At 40.1% G+C, this 19,268-nt stretch overlaps 2 protein-coding genes across 3 annotated transcripts in view; one reads left to right on the top strand and one right to left on the bottom strand.

Moving 5' to 3' along the window:
* Nucleotides 1-1,641, top strand: part of Ccdc191 (coiled-coil domain containing 191) — a 71,016-nt gene extending 69,375 nt beyond the window's left edge. Inside the window, exon 17 of the mRNA XM_026395607.2 lies at nucleotides 1,440-1,641. Within this exon, the coding sequence (XP_026251392.2) occupies nucleotides 1,440-1,584 (145 nt within the window). The 3' untranslated portion in view covers nucleotides 1,585-1,641. The remainder of the gene's footprint in view (nucleotides 1-1,439) is intronic.
* A 6,427-nt stretch (nucleotides 1,642-8,068) lies between these two features.
* On the bottom strand, nucleotides 8,069-18,928 carry Zdhhc23 (zDHHC palmitoyltransferase 23). 2 transcript variants are annotated; one of them, XM_026396253.2, is made up of 4 exons: nucleotides 18,786-18,928; nucleotides 13,511-14,221; nucleotides 11,692-11,859; nucleotides 8,069-8,336 (listed from the first exon to the last, which is right to left on the bottom strand). In XM_026396253.2, exons 1-4 carry the CDS (start codon nucleotides 18,926-18,928, stop codon nucleotides 8,069-8,071), a joined length of 1,290 nt encoding a protein of 429 aa, XP_026252038.2. The 2 variants fall into 2 exon arrangements, with proteins under 2 accessions (XP_026252038.2, XP_026252044.2); XM_026396259.2 differs by having other exon boundaries at nucleotides 11,692-11,850.
* Between the last annotated feature and the right edge of the window lie 340 nt (nucleotides 18,929-19,268).

Raw genomic sequence — 19,268 nt, 5'->3', positions numbered from 1 at the left:
AGCTCCATGTGCACACTCCCCCTTATCCCCCCTCTTTGTCTCATACTTCTACCAATAAAAATCAACCTTATCCAAAACATCAGACAACCAACAGCCATAAAACTAATGAGAATTGAGACTCATTCCAGGCTTCATTAGGTGGTTAAGAGGCTAGAACAAATCCTTCCTCCAGTTGTGAAAATATAAACTACTCTGACCTCTGTTTCAACATAACTGCTCTTGTAATTCCTCACACATGCTCGGCTATTCTTGCCTCTTTGCCTTTATTCAAGATGCACCCTCTTCTGGGAAAGCCTTTCCTTTGCCCTGACTAAAATGCTGTTCAGAGATCTTGTCTTTCAAAAGCCTCGGACACTCCTCATCACCAGACTGGGCAGCCCCTGTCCTTCTCACCACTGAGGTCCCTTCCCACTGTACTGAAACTCTGGGTTCACTTTAATTGTCTCCTTGGGTAGGTGTCCCGGCTCTCCTGTACATGGCTGGTGTTCAGATTGAGCAGGCACTGAGAAACCCTCCAAGGACATTGCATGCTTTCCTGTGATCATAGAGACAAAGCTTCAGTGGCCCTCCTTAACCATGCTTCCACAATTAATGTTAGGTTTTTTCTCAACTGGAGTCAGACTTTTCTTTTTTTCCTGTTTTTGTTTTTATTCTTGTTGGAGGTGACGTTATCAGAAGGCATTTATTTTTGTTTGTTTTTGCAGTACTGGGAATTAGCTCAGGGGAACTACATCCCCAGCCTCCTTTCAAATTTTGAGACAGGGTTTTGCTAATTGCCCAGGTTAGCTTTGAATTTGTAATCCTCTTGCCTTATCCTCCCCCAAGTCTCTGGGATTATAGGTGTGCACCACTGTACCCAGAAACCAGCAGGCTTTTAAAATATAACTAAGCACTGAAGTCCCAGTGCCCATAGTAGTGGCACATTCTGAATGTAGTTTTCCAAAATCTTTGCCCTGAGTGTTGTTGCTGTCAGTGCCCTTGCTGGAATCACTTGATCCTGGCTTGGGCACAAAATAACACAGGTAGTGATCAGATCACCTGAGAAACATGTCTTATAGCCTGCATTATCAGAGGCCAACTGGGTCCTCTGCTCAAATGTCATCTCCTTAGAAAGGCTTTCCCTGCAATCTTACCAAAATAAATAATCTCCCTCTCCACTGTCATCCCCTTTTACTGAATCCCAGTTGTGATTTCCACACATTTTGTGTAACCTTTTATTCACATAATTATTTTTTAATAGGTGGACACAATATCTTTAATTTCTCAATGTGGTGCTGAGGATCGAACCCAGTACCTCGAGCATGCTAGGCCAGCACTCTACCTCTGAGCCACAACCCCAGCCCCCCACATAATTATTTTAATAGTGTTTAAATGTACATCAGTTGGAAAGTCAACTTTTCCTTAATATTTTACCCTTCCTCCCAACTTTATTTTTAAAGGAGGATTCTCAGCCAAGCATTTCAGACATGGAAGACATCTGTAAGATTTATGAAAGACGAAAGGGGGAAAGAAGAAAGGCGAGAGCAGCTCCGCAGGAAGGTGGCTGAAATTCTCCCAGACTTCCAGATGTTGGCACCATCATGACTATTACTTATCCCTTCAGTCAGATACTCATCCCTTGAGTAAGAGAAGTCTTTTGTGTACCCATAAATACAGAAGCAGTGGCCAGTTGGTCCAGAATGTGTGTGTATGTTGTCTCCACCCACCCACGTACATTCCTGGACCTGGTCTGTTTCTGAGATACTTTGTTTTTGAACTTGTAATCCTCTTGCTAGTCATTTACTATAGCATTTAGCACAGAGGGATCATATGAAGTTAGAGTCTAGGATACTACTATTCAAGTGTATCCTATACATTTTTAGCATAGTAAACTTTAAAAAGGACAAGTCTTTGCCTGCTGAGCTTGTGAAGGAAAGTATGTGTCCTTATGTCTTAATTGGAGCTATTGATAGAAACCTACTTTAAATATAGTAAGTACTCAGAAAAGGAAGCATGGATGGTCAGAGTTTGAGGACAAGTGTCCTACAACACCCATCCCTTTTTGGCCACCCCTTATGGCAAAACATGTAATACATGGAGGGTAGCAGCTTATCCTGATTTTTAGAGAAACTGGGTCAATGAATATAATATACCTTGATAAGCATAAATTCCAAAAGTTAATAACTCTGTCAAAGACAGTCCAGCAATCCATTAAAATATCTATTCATGCTCCCAATTGCAACTTCATATAAGCCACTGGATTTGTCTTCTAGTCCTCAGCTCAGTTTGATCTAGATGTTGAATTACTTATCTCTAAGGTCCTTGAAGGTACACTGATAAAATGGTCTCGTCTTATAAACTGTCTTAGAGAATTACCTGGTAGGAAAAAATTTTCATCACCAATACATGTTTATTGTGGCAATTCAAATAATCTACTAATACACATGGTAAAACAAGTAAGATCCTTGTCGCCCTGAGGGATCTGTTATATGGTGTGTTAGAAATGTGAATTGGTAAAATAAAGTCTTATGGTTTTTCAAGTGAAAGTGCCTGTCTCCATCTTGTACTTCCTGGAAGGGATATCCCTCTCCACCACCTGCAACGTGCCTTGCATCCTTTTCTCATGGAAGATATATGATGATTAACCAAGATATGATAAAACACCCCTAAATGAACTTTTACTGCTTCTACAATAATCTTCCCCCACACGTTGTCTCCTTTAATTATAGCTGTTTTTAAAACTAAAGAAAATAGTTTTTAATGTGATTATAGTTGTTTTTAAAACTAAAAAAAAAAATAATCTTTTCTAAGATGATTCTAAGAAAATGGAACTAAAAGTAATTCATTTCTTTCCATCCAAACCACTGTATACATTTAACAATATAACAGTTAACAGAATATTGGATGATATTAGCACCCAAAAGCAAATATCAGTATTAATTCAATGCCAAGACTGTAGATAAGGAAGGGTGAATTCCTCAAATAAAAACGTCAGGGACCTAAATAGATCCCATTCAAGTTTTCCTTTTTTGGGATGGGGGAACCAGGGATTGAACCCTGAGCCCTTTTCATTTCATTTTGAGAAAGGATCTCACTAAGTTGCTTACACTGGGCTTGAGCTTGTCATCCTCTTGCTTTAGCCTCCTGAGTAGCTGGGACTACAGCTGTGTACCACCACATCTAGCTTATTTTCTTTCTTAAGCTTTATTTTTGCTCACCTCAAGCTTGGCAATCCATAATATTCTGATTATGGATATGAATATTATAATCATATAATATTCTGATTAGACCACCTAGACTTTTTAAACTACCTGTAAAACCCTCAAAAGAGATAGTTCAGAACTATCAGAAAACTATGACTTGAAATGTGACTGCTAACACAACACCTGAAACAAGCAGTTTCCTGATATACAAAACTGGAAAAATAACCAAGAAAATGATGGTTTGGGGTTAGGAACAGGTCCATAGGATGGGAAATCAAGGTAGCCAAAGCAGCAGCAGCTACAATGCAGGACTTTCTTAAAGCAAATGAATCCAGGAGACACACCAAACTATTTTCCTTAAAGAAAGCACTTTATTTTCCATTTAAACAACTTGGTCACAGGATATCATTTTACACAAATGGCAGTAATTTGTAAAATCTCGATTTAAAAGGCCTTGCATCTGATTCTGAGGTGATAAGAGGATAAGAATACAGGTATAAAAACAGTGCAATATGTAATCCATGGCCTCCAGGTTGACTTCAGAAATCCTTTAATGTTACTGGGCCAGTACCATTAAATATTGAATTTTTAATATTAAATAAATACTTCTGGGTTTCCTTTAGTCCAACATCAGGCCCAGAAATGTAATAAAATGAAAAGGCCCCAAACATCTCAAACCATCAAATCACCTAGACAGAAGGATCACAAGTTGAGCTTACAAGCTCTGTAACATGGCATCTTGTCTATGGATCCAGCTGAAGAAACACAGAACTTCAGTTGCATCAACAATTAAAATAGACTAGCTGAGGTTTTAAAGCTTTGCTTTATAAATATGAATTTCTAGAGGTGAAAGGTGCTATTTGAAGACTAAAGCACTAGTAAGTCACAGGCCCCACTTGGAGATGGCCACAGCCTCTAAGAAATGTGTTTCCATTGACCATTTAGTCTGTGGCCCATGGCTTGTACTCCAGTGAGACACTCAGTGCCAGCCAGAGTGGGGATAACTATACTAGCAACAGGATTACACTTAGCTGACCCTTCAAACAGTTTATATTAATCACAGCAAACATACTGAGTTTTATTCGGTATTAAGTTCAGCATGGCTTTGATTCTCCCCTGCATCGACTTTGCAGTGCTGGATATAAAATGGCACACTTGTCAAACTGCCGAGAACACTGGATCCCAAACAGGTGCCTCAAGCAAAAGTCTCTTATCATCCATTGCTTGTTTGAGAAAATTCTTCTTTAAAATGCAGAGTACCAAAATATGGCTAAAATGAAGTAATTCATATAAACCTATTTACCTAGTTGATAGAGATCCTTAAACCTCACAGAATATTGATTTTTAAATATCTTGGTTAAAACTGTGCTTCTAGTGTCATATTTTTGCTTCTATTAATTGAGCTTGATAATAAAAAGCTAATTTCCTAACCAAGGAAATAAGTCTGTTAAGCAGATGATCAGTATTACACAGAAACTTACTGGCATTGTGTTTTCTGGCAGTGAGAGATTCTAGTATAGAAAATTTTCTCTTTTTAAAAATATTAGAAGTACCAAGGACTATTGCATAAGAGGAAGTCTGTAGCAATCTTACTTCTAGGCAGAAGGAACAGTGGAAGACAATAATCACTTCACTCACCAAAGGAAAACAGTACTCGGAGAGCAAAGATTTATAACATCCTAAAGACAAACACAAATGTAGCTGAGGGTGAAACAAGCAGTATGCTATCCTGAAAACAAACTTAAGGCTTTACTTTAGCAGCATAAGAGTAACCTACCAAAGAGGCATTGTTAATGGTCTGCTCATTTCAGAAGCACCCAGCTAGAACCACAGGAGTATTTTGTGGGTATCCTAAGAAACACTGAACATCAAAGAATTTTCTCCTTTTGTCCAATCCTGACCCTTAACTATCTGTCCCTTGAGTCTTTCAAATGGACTCATTCCTCTTCCCCAAGAAAGTACACAGTGGTATGATAATTCTGAAAGTGGCCAGAATATAACAGGCAATTTATTAAGCTTCACATCCAGAATGTTTCTGAACAGAGTCTGGGGATGTGAGGCAACCAGAAGGGGAGGGACATGAGGGTGATGGGAAGGAGTTTGCTCTTATGGCTAAGGGACTGCTGGGATATAGATTTGCAGGGCAATTCTTCACTACCACAACTACCAGATATTTCTCTGGGATGACTCAAACAGAGAGATCTTGTCCTTTCAAACACTCCACAGTAAATTCTCTTGCCCTCCAGAGAGAACCAAGGCCTATAATGAAATCCCTTAGATGGTTCCAGATTATAAAATGGCTCAAAAGTCTAGACCAAGGATGTTGCAGAGACTACAGAAACACTGTGCACATGTAGACCCTTGTTTGCTGCTCCTTTTGGTTTAAACACTTCAGAAAGCTTTTACTCCACAAAAGCAATGAGCTTCCTTCAGGTTTGAGCTTTTTCAGTAAACTGACAATCATGAGTTCTTAAGGAATTTAAACCAAGTATCTTAATTCCAATAAGCCAGAATAATATCTAAGCAGTTCCCATCCAAGTAAGGGACACTGAGTTGCCTCATCCAGGTAATCAATGTCAGGAGTGAGATGTTACAGAGATGGTGAACATTCCTAAATCTCCTCGATGACTTTGGTCTTTTTGTACTACTGTTATCATATTTTTTGTTTGGTTTTTGGTACTGGGGAATTGAACCCAGGGGCACTTAACCACTGAACCACATCCCTAGCACTTTTTTGTATTTTATTTAGAGACAGGGTCTCACTGAGTTGCCTAGCACCTTGCTTTTTTCTGAGGCTGGCTTTGAACTTGCAATCCTCTTGCCTCAACCTCCTAAGCCACTCGGATTACAGGCATGTGCCACTGCACCCAGCTCACATCACATTTGGATTGCTATTTACTGTGTGGCAAGTTATTATAAGTGACTATACTGATGTACCTATGAATTTTTATTATCAATCACTAGATAATCAGTTAGCTATTTAGCTGGGGCTCAAGACACATGAAAACTACCAATTTCTGCCTACATAACGCTGTCCTTGACATTATTACCAACTCTCGTATCTAAAACCTACACAGAAAGAAATTAGTTATATCAGAGCCAACTTCAATTCTAAAAGAATATTTGACTCTGGGCCAGAGAGAGGGCATCACTGTAGAAACCACAGTGTCTGCTGGCATTCCCAGGCTGGGTCTTTGGCTCGTCCCAATGGAACACAAAGCCTATCATTTGTTAAACAATCCATCTCTGGGGAGAGTAATGACATGCCTGAATAAAAATGTAATGACAATATCTTAAGAAGAATGTCAACTAATGACAAGACTAGGGATGGTGCTACCCAGAATTGTAGGAAGTAGTATTTCCTCTTAACACGTACAAATCTATTGCTAAAGCAGCATGCACTGACTGATGGAAAAAGCTAGCAGTATTTCCCCTATATTAAGCAACAAGCCAAGGCAAATTTAAGGACTCAAGAATTATCTTTGGGATTGCAGAACAGTACATGTATAAAATCAAACATTTCAAGAGAGTATTTTCCCTATATGAAATGCACTCTTAATTCTATGGCAGAATGATCCATTCTATATAAATATTCCATCTAATACATTTCCAGTTTTGAGATATGATTAAAGAAACAACTTATTACTTTGGAGAAAATGAGGGAAGAATGCATTAATGAAAGTAAGCCACATATACCCTGTTTTTCTCTCCTAGTGAGATACTTTATGTAGGGAAGAGTGAATGGAAAATAATGTGTAAGTTAAGTGGGAAGATGTCAATCAACTCCTCAAAGACAGTTTATGCCAGAATAATGTGACTGCCACAAGACTGGTTTTTGCAATTTGGTGCTATAAAGTTACAGCACTTGAAACATGTATGTAGAGAATAAAAAAGAAAAAAACAAGCCCTTGATATTAATTAAGTCTCCCTACCAAGAAAAAGACTCCCTAATATAAGAGTGCTGTTCTTCTTCCAGCCACTATCTTGTGTGCTAGCACCTTACCAGGTGAAACACAGAAAGAGGAAAAAACCCTTCAATACCTTTTGGAGTCTGTTACAGTAAATACAACACGTAAAAAAATAAAAATAACTCATTTCCTATACTCATGACCACTACACATTACATTGATAATAATTATCTTCATCATTGTTATCAATTGTTCATTTAAGATCAGATGACCAGAATCAGTCCATCTCATCATCTCTTGCCCTGTGAGAGTAGTTAATGTCTAATACTTAAGGAGAAATTCCCATAACTGTACAACATATTATATGCTGAAAACTGATAACCCTAATAATATTGGCTTTAGTATTCTGAACCACAACATTTTTATTCAGTCTTGGGATTTTCCTAATAACATTTCACATATTCAGGTGTTTATTAAATTGTTTCATAGTGCTTTCCACATCCCTCATCCTCATGTGACCCTTGTGTGACCCTCCTGTGATCTTCTGTGAAGTAGCCAGGGCAGGCATCAGTACCCCATGCTACAGATGAACCTGAGACTTGGGAAAGTGACTCGACTAAGGGTCACATGGCTATTAAAAAATTGAAAGAGGGACTAGAAGCTCTCCTAATCCCAAACTCCTCCTGCCATGTTAAAGGATGGGAATTGCTTCTATCAATTTGTGCATTAGCAATCCACATCCTTTTCAACCTCTGGTGATTCAGTCAATTAATAAGGTGACTGGAAAGGAATGGCTCTACTTTTACTGCTTCAATATAAAAATCTCTTTATGTTTGAAGTCAGAAAAATTAATTTCTCTCCAGTCCAGTATCCAAACCTGAGCATGGCCCTATAATGCCTGTAAGGAACTGGGGAAAAAATGAACATCCTGCATGGACACTGAAGTGTAAAATGGAAAGGAGCCGCACAAAAGGCACTTCAGACAATGTCCTCGGCAGGGTGGTGGAATGCACGCGTGCCCAGGGTGGAGAACTGTTGCCAGTTCCGCAGGAAGCCCCTATTGTACTGGCCTGTGTCCACGATGAGCCCACAGAGGAGCCGGCGCCCGGTCTTCTGTCGAAGGGCCTGCTGGACTTCCAGCTCAGTCACATTGTAGCTGATATTTATCAGCTGGATCAGGAAGATGTAGGCCATACCCGCTGTGATGATCACAGAGTACCACACACAGGTGAAGGACAGAGCCGAGCTGCGAAGGGAAAAAAGGGCTACTGCCATTTTTGTCACATAGAGTCCTTACCATTCTCACATTTTATACATTTTCTACTTATTACTAAGGACTTTGCCATTTTTTCCAATCCTCAAAACTTAAAAATACCTTACTACCCTCAGAATACCAATAGCTGGTTTAATTTACAAGAACTAACATGTTCTACTGTATTTTATAATCATCAGTGCCTCTGTTTCTAGTATGTTATACTAGAATAGCAAGGGCAGTTTTTTTACATTTTGTATCTTCCACACAACCAGCACAGCCCTGACACAATGACATTCAACATCTGTTTTTAGTGATGAATGAATGTGTAATTCCTAAAATGTACCTAACACAGGAGAAAATGAAGATGCCATAAGTTTGCCAAAAATGTCCTCTAGGAAGTTGCAATGGGAACCAAGGAACCGTGCTTAAGTTATTAATCTCCATTCTTTTTCTAGTCCAAGGCAGACAAACACAAAGTAGAAAGCAAGTTTCAATACTTAGTAGCCTCAATTATAAGATCTGCAGGAGCACTACAACATTTCCAACTCAGCTTCCTAAAACAAATTACCTTACAAGGCAGCAAAGCTCCTTTTAGGCTCATCAATGAAGCTGCGAGGAGGAGATGCCTAATCACACATGCCATTTGATTATATCCATTCAAACATGAGCAAATGGAAAGTTATTTGGAGATAAATTCACTCAGAATCTTCTTTTGTAAAGCTGAAAAGGGCCTCAGAAATGATTAAATCCAAGAACCTCACCATCAAAATGAGGTGACATGAGGGGCTGGGTTTGTGGCTCAGTGGCAGCACACCTGTCTGGCACGTGTGAAACACTGGGTTCGATTCTCAGCACCACATAAAAATATTGTGTCTACAACTAAAAAAGTATTTAAAGAAAAAAAAGATGATGTGACATGAATCACCTGCAGAGTGGAGTGAAAACCAACAGTGGGGTTGTGTTCCTTAGTTCATTTCAATCACCCCACAGAGCACAGACAGGTAGGATGAGCAGAGTTGAGATTTATCTGGAGAGATAGGAATTGCTGTCTATAATCCCAAGACACCCAGGCCTGCTGTATCTAGAATTAGAGTCAGAGTACTTGTGTCTATCATGGAAAGAATCACACATCTTGTAGCTTGTATGTAGAGAGCCTGAGAACTAAGATTCTACAATGGCAGGTCTCCTAGGTCTGCTGGGATAAATGTTGAATGCCAAGGAAATAGAGGGACTAGAAGGAATGTCTGGACTCCCATGTTGCAGGGTGTTTCATGTATTTCCATAGAACTGGGATTCTATGATGACAAGATATGCTGGGCTGCTGAACTCTATGTGCAGTGGATGGATATGGATATCTATGGTAGAAGGATATTCAGAACTGCCAGGGTTTGCATGTAGATGCAGGGGCTGGAATTCTATAGTGCAAAGATTGTCAGGGATGCTTCTTTCTTTTCTTTCTTTATGGAAAGCAAGGAACTGGATTTTTCTGTTAGCAGAACTTGCAGAGCTGCTGAATTTATAAGGAAATTTCAGAGAACTCTGAATTTCTGACGGCAGGATATGCAGTGCTGCTAGACTCTTATGTTCAAGCAAGGCACTATGGTTCTATGTTGGCAGGACTCACAGGCTGATGGACTCTATGTGGAGATGCAGGGAAATGGGCTTCAATGATGGCTGGGCCTGGAATGCTGCCGGTGGTACATGGAAGTCCCAGGGAACTAAGGTTCTAAGATGGCAGGATTCACAGTGTTCCTGGACTCTACATGAAGACTAAGGAAAATTAACTTTATAATTGGAGCTCTTCCTGTGCTCTACACAAAGATCCAAATAACTAGGATTCTATTAATTGCACAATTCCCAGGATGCTAGGCACTATGTTTACAGTCACAGCATAGAGGTTTTCTTGTATAGGAATGTTGTTTCTTTGTGGAGAACCATTTCACTGGTTCTATGATGTGGATTCTCATGGTTGATGGACTCATATTGGAGATCAGGGACTGGAGATTTGTGATGGGTGTTTCCACATCACTGAAGGGCTCTACATGGAGATCCTTGAAACTTGCGTTCTATTAATGCAAAATTCCCAGGACAGATTTGCTCTCCTTGGATATACATGGAATAGGATTTCAATGGGTGGCAGAATGTGCAGGGCTGCTGATCTCTATGTGGAAGGGTAGAATCATAACTGGTGTTTTGATGTACATTTCTGATGGGCTCTACATTAGGCACCACATAATGGACATTTGATGATGATGGTGTTTCCTGGGATGCAGGGTTCTACAGGGAGAGTCATGGAACCGGAGTCTGTTATCACAGGAATTGGAGTTCTTTTGGGTTGTACATGGAGAGAGAAAATTGGGGTTCCATGATGTCATGGCAACAGGCTCTGCTGCAGGAAGGACATTCATCACCCACAGTGTCAGCCAAGAATTCCAAAACTAGATAACAGTCTCCAGTTGTCTAGGAAATAATTGTGCCCTGAGGAAGAGAACCAATCTATTTTAATAACACCCATAAATGTCCCAATCTAGAGTAACAGTGGGGAAATCTGTCCATAGACTGAAAAAAAAAAATTCGCATAGGATACTATGTGGAGAAAGCAGGGATGGTTATGAAGAAAGGCGAATGAAAAGAAAGAGGAAAGTACCACAACCTTTGCGGACAATGGAGGAAAGGAAAAAGAATGCTGCAGGGAAGCGCATGGTGTTGAGGGGTGGGGGTGACAAGGCGACAGTCACTGGTGACAAGTCCCAGTTTTTGCCACTGCATTGAAAACTTTACAGGGTATAAACAGGCCCCCACCTAATAATGCATAAGGAAATTTTGACCTAGATACCACAGTAATCATGAGTGATTAAAAAAAAAAAAAAAAGAACAGGAAAAACCATGAGAAGAAAGAAAGAAAAGAAAGGTTATAAAGATCATAAGCACTTTTCAAAAGAATCAGAAGCAGTAAATTAAGGTTGGACTAAAGAGCATCTGAAAGTAGCAATAAAGTGAAAAATGATTCCTGGTATTGCTGGTTATATTTATTATTTCAGTTTCACTATTGTTACCTTGGGTGTGCAAGTGGTCATTTGACTCTGAAAGTTCCTGATTAAGCCTGGGCCTGTCTGTACAGTACTAGCTCCTCAGTTTTTATATTAACAATCCTTTTGACATCACCCTAGAAAAATGTATATAACCACAACACAATTTTATTGGCAATTTCAGGGATACCCAGGATCCCTATAACCTGTCCTTCATTTTGAACAAATCCTAACTTAACAGCAAATAACAACTCCTGTTAATGACAACATCCATTACTTCCTGGCTGAGTGTATCAACTTTGGGATACATATCTCACCTGTAATTTGCATAAACTCCAGGACAATAGAAAAGGGCAGTGAAGACACTTCTATCTCTACAAATGGTGTCCAAGGTCAGCATTATCCCGTACACCGAAGTGAGCAAGAAGATCAAAAGAGCAAGTATAAATGCTTGATGATTTGATTCTCCAACACAGCTGTTTATCCTAGAAACAGCATGGGGATGAAAAGCAAACATATTTTAAAGGTTCTTTATATAACTTAAACAATAAGAAAGCTTTTAAGATAAGAATAATGTAATTCAGTTATTAAAATGTTAAGTTCTCTTTTTCAACTTTAAAAAATTAAAACTTGTCAAACTGAGCAATACCTATATTCTATGTTCTTTACCAAGTAGAATCATTATCATTTAATTTTTTAAAAAAGCAAAAAGCAGACCTAGCTAAGGAATCATTTAAAATATATACACATATGTTGATATTATTTTATGTTAGAAATTGAACCCAGCGCCTTGCACATGCTAGGCAAGGGCTCCGCCATAGAGCTACACTCCTAACTCCTCTTCCTTGGTATTAATAAGCAAAGTCTATTAGCAAGTGACAAAGACAGTCAATAGTACCATCACCATGCTAAATAAAGAAAGGAAGCTACACAGTAGAGTTATGAAATCTTTAAAAATGCTAAGTCAGAAGTATTCAGTACAGGAGATTATTAAAAGGATCAAAGAGGTTAGAAACATAGTGTGGGGTAACCTGATAACATACAGGCTACTTGTTAAGTAAAAATAGTTCGGTGTCATGGCCATTTGCAGGGCAGGATGTACAAGCAGTCTCCCTTGCCTACTGCACACCAAGATGCTCAGATAGGCCAAGTAGATTTCACTTGGGAGAGGCTGTTAGGCCCTTGACAAACTAGCATATATACACACACAGGAATAAGTGATGAAGACAAAGAAGTAGAATATCTAAAAATGGAAATACCTTTACCCAAAAGACAAAGTCCCAGAAAAGAGCTGCCCCTGTATTTGGGTTGTACACTTGAGTTCCACTCCGATGCCCTCCTGACCTTTCCAGCACCCTCACCTTCTCCTGCATCCCCTGCTAAGAAGAGGTAAGCTATATGGCCAAAAAACACAATCAATTATCACAACTACCTTAAGAGCAATGAAGCTACAAACATGCTACTTAACAGCAGTCCTGTACCTGAATACTCAATTCTCCTTTCAGTGTAGAGTTAACTCCATAAAGCTGCAGACGTTATCTTTAAATGTTGCACTGTGTATCTAATGAACCTTACATGAGTTCCTCAGCCACTGGCCAGCTGGAAGGTATAAAAGAAGCCCATCCTTCTGCAAATAAGTAGTTATCTGATAGCGCTTCAACTCCATAATGTTGAGTGGAAATTACTGTTAGCATCAAAAATCATTAAGAGTGTATGGCAAGAGAACAAAAGAGTTACCTAAAAATAGGAGAACACGTTCCCGAGCCCTCTGTTCAAAAAGAATAGCAGAGAAAAATACACATATGCTGATAAATTCTGTTTTAAAAAAAAAACATTCAACTCTATTAGAAAGGAGAAAATAAATGAGTAGTTCCAAGGAAAATTGCAAAATGAAAAAGAAAGAAAAAGGAAAACCACACCCAAAGCGTTTTTCTCCTTCAGGAAATAACTGAAGAAACTAAATCTGTGAAATTCAAAAAACTGATGACTAAGTGGGAACATCCCTAAAGCCCGCAAATATCTACAAGGTGTAAAGCTGGGAAAGAGAGGAATTTTAGGCTAGCACAAAGATCAAATATGACTAGGGAGCTGTACATGAATTCACACTTTCCAGGCCTCCAAATTTTTCCAACATACCAGACACAATGATGATCCATTCTCCTTACACAGATGCCACAAATACGGCAATGCCAGGCCCGGGCTGGTCGCACCAGCTGGCATTTGGCACACCAGTCCTCCTTCACCTTGGTGGGGCTGCTGGCCAACATCCTGAAGGAGCCCTTAAGATCATCCTTCAGCGTGCGGTTGTTGAGACTCCCCGACGTGTCGGCTCCAGGAAACCCTTTGGTCTTCTCCTGCCCTTTTTTGCTCAGACATTCGTTTTGGCTGCTGCTTAGGGATTTGTCATTGCTTGCTGGATTGCTGAGGTAGCCTGGATTCTTCTTGGCTCTATACAAGGCTAAGAGTATCAGAAACAACCCGCAGGTAAGAACAGCCAGCCGAGTGGGCCCCACATGCCCTCTGGGAACCACTTCCCGCAGGAACACATAGTACATGTAGCCCAATGAGAACAGTCCAAGGCTCAGGAAAAACAGAGTCTGTTCTTTCCTTCTGTGAGTGAGGTAGTAGTACCACAGTGCCAGCACAGGAAGGGAGGTCAAAACCACCACCCCCAGGAGGAAATGCCAGGAAGCCACGTGAAGGAAGACAGGCAGAAGGACAAGTGGAGGAATGATGCTAATGTTAATTTTTTTGGCTCCCCTAAGCCATGGAATTCGGAGGCGATCAGAAATTGTATCCATGATTCTTTCACAAGTCTCTGGCTGCACTGATTTACACGTAAGCCATCTATTCAGAAAGAGCACAAAGAGAATACACTTCACATAGGTCTGCTGAATTCAAAACTACAGAACACTGAATGCCAAATAGCAGGATAATGATAAGAGACTAAAGGCCAAACATTTTATTTCTTTACTACTAAGCATGAGCTTTTCAGACTTTAAAAAACAGGAACAAGAAAATAATATTTAGAAATTTAACAGTCAAGATTATCTCTTAAACAAATACATAGGTATTTAATAAGTATATACACATACTCAATACAAGAAATATATAGATATGGGTGTGTATATGGTTAAAACAATCTCAAAAAATCACAGCTTGTACAAACAAAATGAGAATTCTACAAAATACTATATAAGGGACAAAGCAACAATAATCATCTAATGAATTCTTATGATCAAACATTATAAAAAGAGTTCTGAAGAAGGTGGAGTCATCAGAGGGGTCTTAGTAGAAAAAAAAATGGATCTGTACTTGACCCTGACAGCCAGCTAGCATTTATGTGGGTGGAGAGGAAGGGAGAAAGGAAGAGGAATGAGTGTAGCACAAGACCTGTCCTGGACAGCACATCACTTCAGCAGGGACAGGGCTCTGCACAAAGAAGAATGGAGATCAAACCAGTATGAGTTAAATGCCTGACCCTAATAAACAGAATGGTGTCTGTTGACACTTTTGCACACTTAGGCTATGCTATGGTCTGAATGTCTATGTTCCCCCATATTCACGTGCTAAAACCTAATCCTCAACACATTGGTATTAAGAGATAGGACTGCCAGAAACAGTGGTATGCACACTTATAGTTCTAGCTAATCTTTGGGAGGCTGAGACAGAAGGATCCTGGAGCCCAATAGTTCAAGGCCAACCTGGGCAACTTAGTAAGACCCTGTCTTTAAAAAAAAGGGGTCAGGGTGGGTATGGTAGTGCACACCTATAATCCCAGCAGCTTGGGAAGCTGTGGCAGGAGAATCTCAAGCTCAAAGCCAGCCTCAGCAACTGAGTGAGGGCCTAAAAACCTTAGCGAGACCCTGTCTCAAAATAAAAAATAAAAAAATGGGTTGGGGATGTCGCTTAGTGGTTGAACATCCCTCGGTTCAATCCCTGGTAAAAAAAGCGGAGGGGTGGGGGAGTTTAGGAAGTGATCAGGTCATACATGAGAGCAAATGGGATTAATACTTTATAAAAGAAGCCAAAAGAGCTCGTTTGCCTTCCTTCCATGTGAGGATGCTGCAAGAAGGCACCATCTATGAAGTAGACAGCAGCCCTCACCAATCACAGTATGTGCTCGTGCCCAGGTCTTCCCATGTCTTCAGAACTGTTGGCAATAAATTTCTGTCATTTATAACTTCCCCAGTCTAAGGTATTTTGTTATAGCCCAAAGAGACTAAGATAGAAATCAGTACTAAGAAGTGGGGTGGTGCTATAATAAATACCTAAAAATATGGAAGCAGTTTCAGAATTGGACAGAGGCTAGAGTTTTGAAGTGCATCCTAAAAAAAAAAAAAAAAAAAAAACCTACATTACTGTGTAAGGGCAATTCTGGTGACAGCTCAAAGAAGAGAACGGTAGAGAAAAAGCCTCAATCTTAGAAATTATCTAAGAGATCATGAGCAGAATATTTAGAATATGAATGGTTAAAGCCTTTCTGATGAAGTCTAAGTGGAAATGAGAAACTAGAAGAAAGGTGAGGCTTGACACAAAGTGACAAAGAACTTGGCTTAATTATGTTCATGTCCTCGTGTTTTGTAGAAGTTATAAGTCAAGAGGGATAGAACTGGATATTTGATGGAAGAAATCTCTGAATAGTGTTCAAGGTGCTGCATGGCTTCTCTTGAATGCTTATAATAAAATGTGAGGAGACTTTAGGAGATAGAATTTATAATCAAAATGGAAACAGAACTTAGATTTGGAAGTTCTCAGCCTGTCTATATTGTAACAAATGAGAAAGTATGTTTAGGGGCAAACACCAAGGGTGTGGGTGAGGAGATCAGTATATAGACCAGTCATGCCATTCACTAAGGCAATGGAGGAATGATCCTGAAAGCTCCACTTCCAATACAAGTCTAGAATGCCAGGGCCTTGACGACAGAACAGTTGCATAGGAAAGACCCAGTGTACCTGTGAGAATTCAGGGCTTGCTGCCCAGTGCCACCTGAAGTCTCTTATCCCTAAATTCTGGTGCAGCATTTCACAGCAGGCCCAGGTGTGACGCCAGTGGACCCAAGTGCAGTATAGGCTACAGTGTCTACCACTCCAAGGGTTTCTAGGGGTAAATCTTGGTGGTAGTCATAAGTACCAATTCTTAAGAGCTGTAGAGACATGACAGCCTCGAGGCCAAGGCAAAGAACTGACACAGGGACATAGCCACCACAGAGAGCCCCTACTAGGGCAAAGCCTACAGAGTCATGGGAGTAGGGCCATTTTCCTATACCTAATAGGGCTGCCTGGGGGCCCCCAGACTGGTAGAGCCACGAGTATGCAACTCTAGCCAGGGAAAGAGAGCTGTAAGCACATGACTCCAACTCATTGGAGCTTCAGTGTGGGCCACACCCAGCAAATTATAGAGGGAGGAGTGCTCAGAGCTGTAGGGGCCCATTCTCCATCTCAGTATGTCTAGAAGGTAGAACTTCAAGCCCAAGTTTATTCTCAAGCCTGAATGTTGTTTTCCCTGTGGGGCTAGGAGCTTTCATTCCTTTCTCCTTCTTACTTTTGAACTAGAAATGTCTGTTCTATTCATGTCCCACTACTGTATTTCAGAAGCACACAATTTATTTATTTCACAGGTACATAGCTAGGAGATAATTTGCCTCAGGATGAACTGTACTTGAATCTTACTCATATCTGATTTAGATGATATTTAAATTATATTTGAACTTAAGACTTTTGTGTTGATGCTGGGAAAATAAAGAATTTTGAGGTTTGGGGAATGGAATGAATGTGTTTTGCATGTGAGGACATGAATTTGAGGGGTCAGTGGTGGAATGCTGAACACTGGTATCCCACCAAAGTTATACATTGGAACCTAATCCTCAAGGCAACTGTATTAAGAGATGGGGTCTTTAGGAGGCGACTATGTTACAAAGGCAGAACTCTCATGTGATTAGTGAGTGCCCTTAGAAAAGAAGCCCAACGAAGATTACTCACCCCTTCTGCCATGTGGGGATGCAGGTGCTATCTATGAGGAATAGGACTCTCACTAGATACTGATTCTGCCAGTACTCTGATCTCAGATTTCTCAGTCTCCAGAATGGTGAACAATAAATTTGTCATTTATAAACTCCCAGTCTAAGGTATTTGTTATAGAAGCCTGAATGGATTAAGGCTAATATGGAAAGATAGAAAATAGGAAAAACTTTGATTTTAGACAATTTTATTAAGTAGGACTAGAACTTTGAAGTGAGTGGGAGTAACTACATGGGAATCATACAGAGGAGCAGGGACAGTGGAAACACTGGAACTCCATCTCCAGAGGAGAAAGGTATAAAGAGAGCAGAGGAGAGAGTTCAGGGGACAGCCTCAGTCTTAAGGAATAGGAAGGAGAAAAAGCAAAGTTAATGGAAAGGCTGTGGTCTAAGTGACAGCGGTTATGGAAAAAGCATAATTTTACCATTTATTAGTACAAAGTGTTCCATTTTCTCAGTATGGATTTTAGACTAAATCTAAAGAATTATAAAGAAGCAATGGAGTCTTTATGAGACAACGTTAGTACAAGACTGCAGTGGTCCCCAGAGGATGCTTTTCATGGCTAGATTAATGCACCAAGGTCTAAGTTAACAATCTGCAGGTGAAATGACTTTTTAAATCAGAAGTAATTAAATCAAATGTCCAATATCCCTACTCTTCTCACATTCTTGTTTTCCATTCAGAAAGTAGGTAAAAAACAGTTTATTCCTGTTTGACATACACTTTTTTCAGTGATGTTAAAAATTATCTTCTTGGACAGTAATTCCTATCATTGAGAGTGGTGGAAATAAAGGCACAATATGATGTGATCAATCAAGATGGCGTCACTGCTCACCCTGAAAACAGTAGATCCAGAGGAGGTTCATGCCTTCTGGCTGGAGCTCCTCCTCAGAAACAAGGTGCAAAACCAGCAACGACACAAAAATGATCTTTCAAACCTCAAGGTGCTTTGAAACCAGGTAGAATGTAGTCAGTCTCTAATGAAAGGCCACTAAGAATATAGGAACTTTCTGGAACTACTGTGTTTATTTTAAACTTACACATTCTGCTGGCTTGCAGTTTTTTTTTTTTTTAATATACATAACAACTTGCTTCCTATACCCTTATCTGCCTGTTCTCTCCATCATCATCATCATCATCATCATCATCATCATCTCTCTTTAAATGAAAATTAATAATGTTCTAGTAAATTGAGCTGGACCAGTGTACATTACTGCATACAATCTTTATAAAATCCCCACACTTGACATAGAAAACAATTCTCAATTTTTGATCCTTGAAAATGTAATCAAGAGCAAAATCCAGCATTCTGGATGGCAAAGCTAAAAGTACACCTGGTAGTTCTTAAAAGGACCAGTAGGGTCAGCATCAAGAAAAGCTCTGTTCTTACCTATCACACCCTTCATCGATATCTTGACAATCACACAAACAAGCAGCCACGTGGTTCTTTTCCCCATTTCTATCTATGTATTCGCAGCAGCACAGGGGCTCCAATTCAGGTTCTTCGGTTTTCTTTTTTTTCACTGGCTTCATACTGACTGCCCTTCTGTGCTGTGATTTGCACCTGTCACCATGAGATGTAAGCAGCCCTCAAAAGGTAAAGGTGGAAAGACTCCAATTCATATCTTGTAAATACATCCACGCCTCTCTCTCTGATGAACACCAACGCCTGAATAATCAAAAATGAGAAGAAAGTGGGGGAGGGGTCCCAATTTCATCAAGCTTTTGTGGCTTCATATGGTCAGACAGGGGGCTCCGAGGATCTTAGGGCTCCAAGCTGCTTCACCACCCCTTCCCATCTGGGGCAGGCGCCGTCAGGGCACAAGACGTTCTCATGGCGACAGCCGACCACGCGGCCCGGGACATCTCCGGC

Source organism: Urocitellus parryii, chromosome 2 (assembly GCF_045843805.1).
Source record: "Urocitellus parryii isolate mUroPar1 chromosome 2, mUroPar1.hap1, whole genome shotgun sequence".
Lineage (NCBI taxonomy): Eukaryota > Metazoa > Chordata > Mammalia > Rodentia > Sciuridae > Urocitellus > Urocitellus parryii.
The sequence above is the reverse complement of the archived record's forward strand: the minus strand, read 5'-3'. Positions and strand labels throughout refer to the sequence as shown.

Bases quoted from the DNA above. Each gene is read 5' to 3' on its own strand.
- Zdhhc23 (XM_026396253.2), bottom strand. From the start codon at position 18,928: ATGAAGCCAGTGAAAAAAAAGAAAACCGAAGAACCTGAATTGGAGCCC. The intron at 14,222-18,785 runs GTAAGAACAGAG...CTTTCTGAATAG, and splicing joins ATCGATGAAGGGTGTGATAG to ATGGCTTACGTGTAAATCAG. The intron at 11,860-13,510 runs GTATGTTGGAAA...TGCTGTTTCTAG, and splicing joins ATGGATCATCATTGTGTCTG to GATAAACAGCTGTGTTGGAG.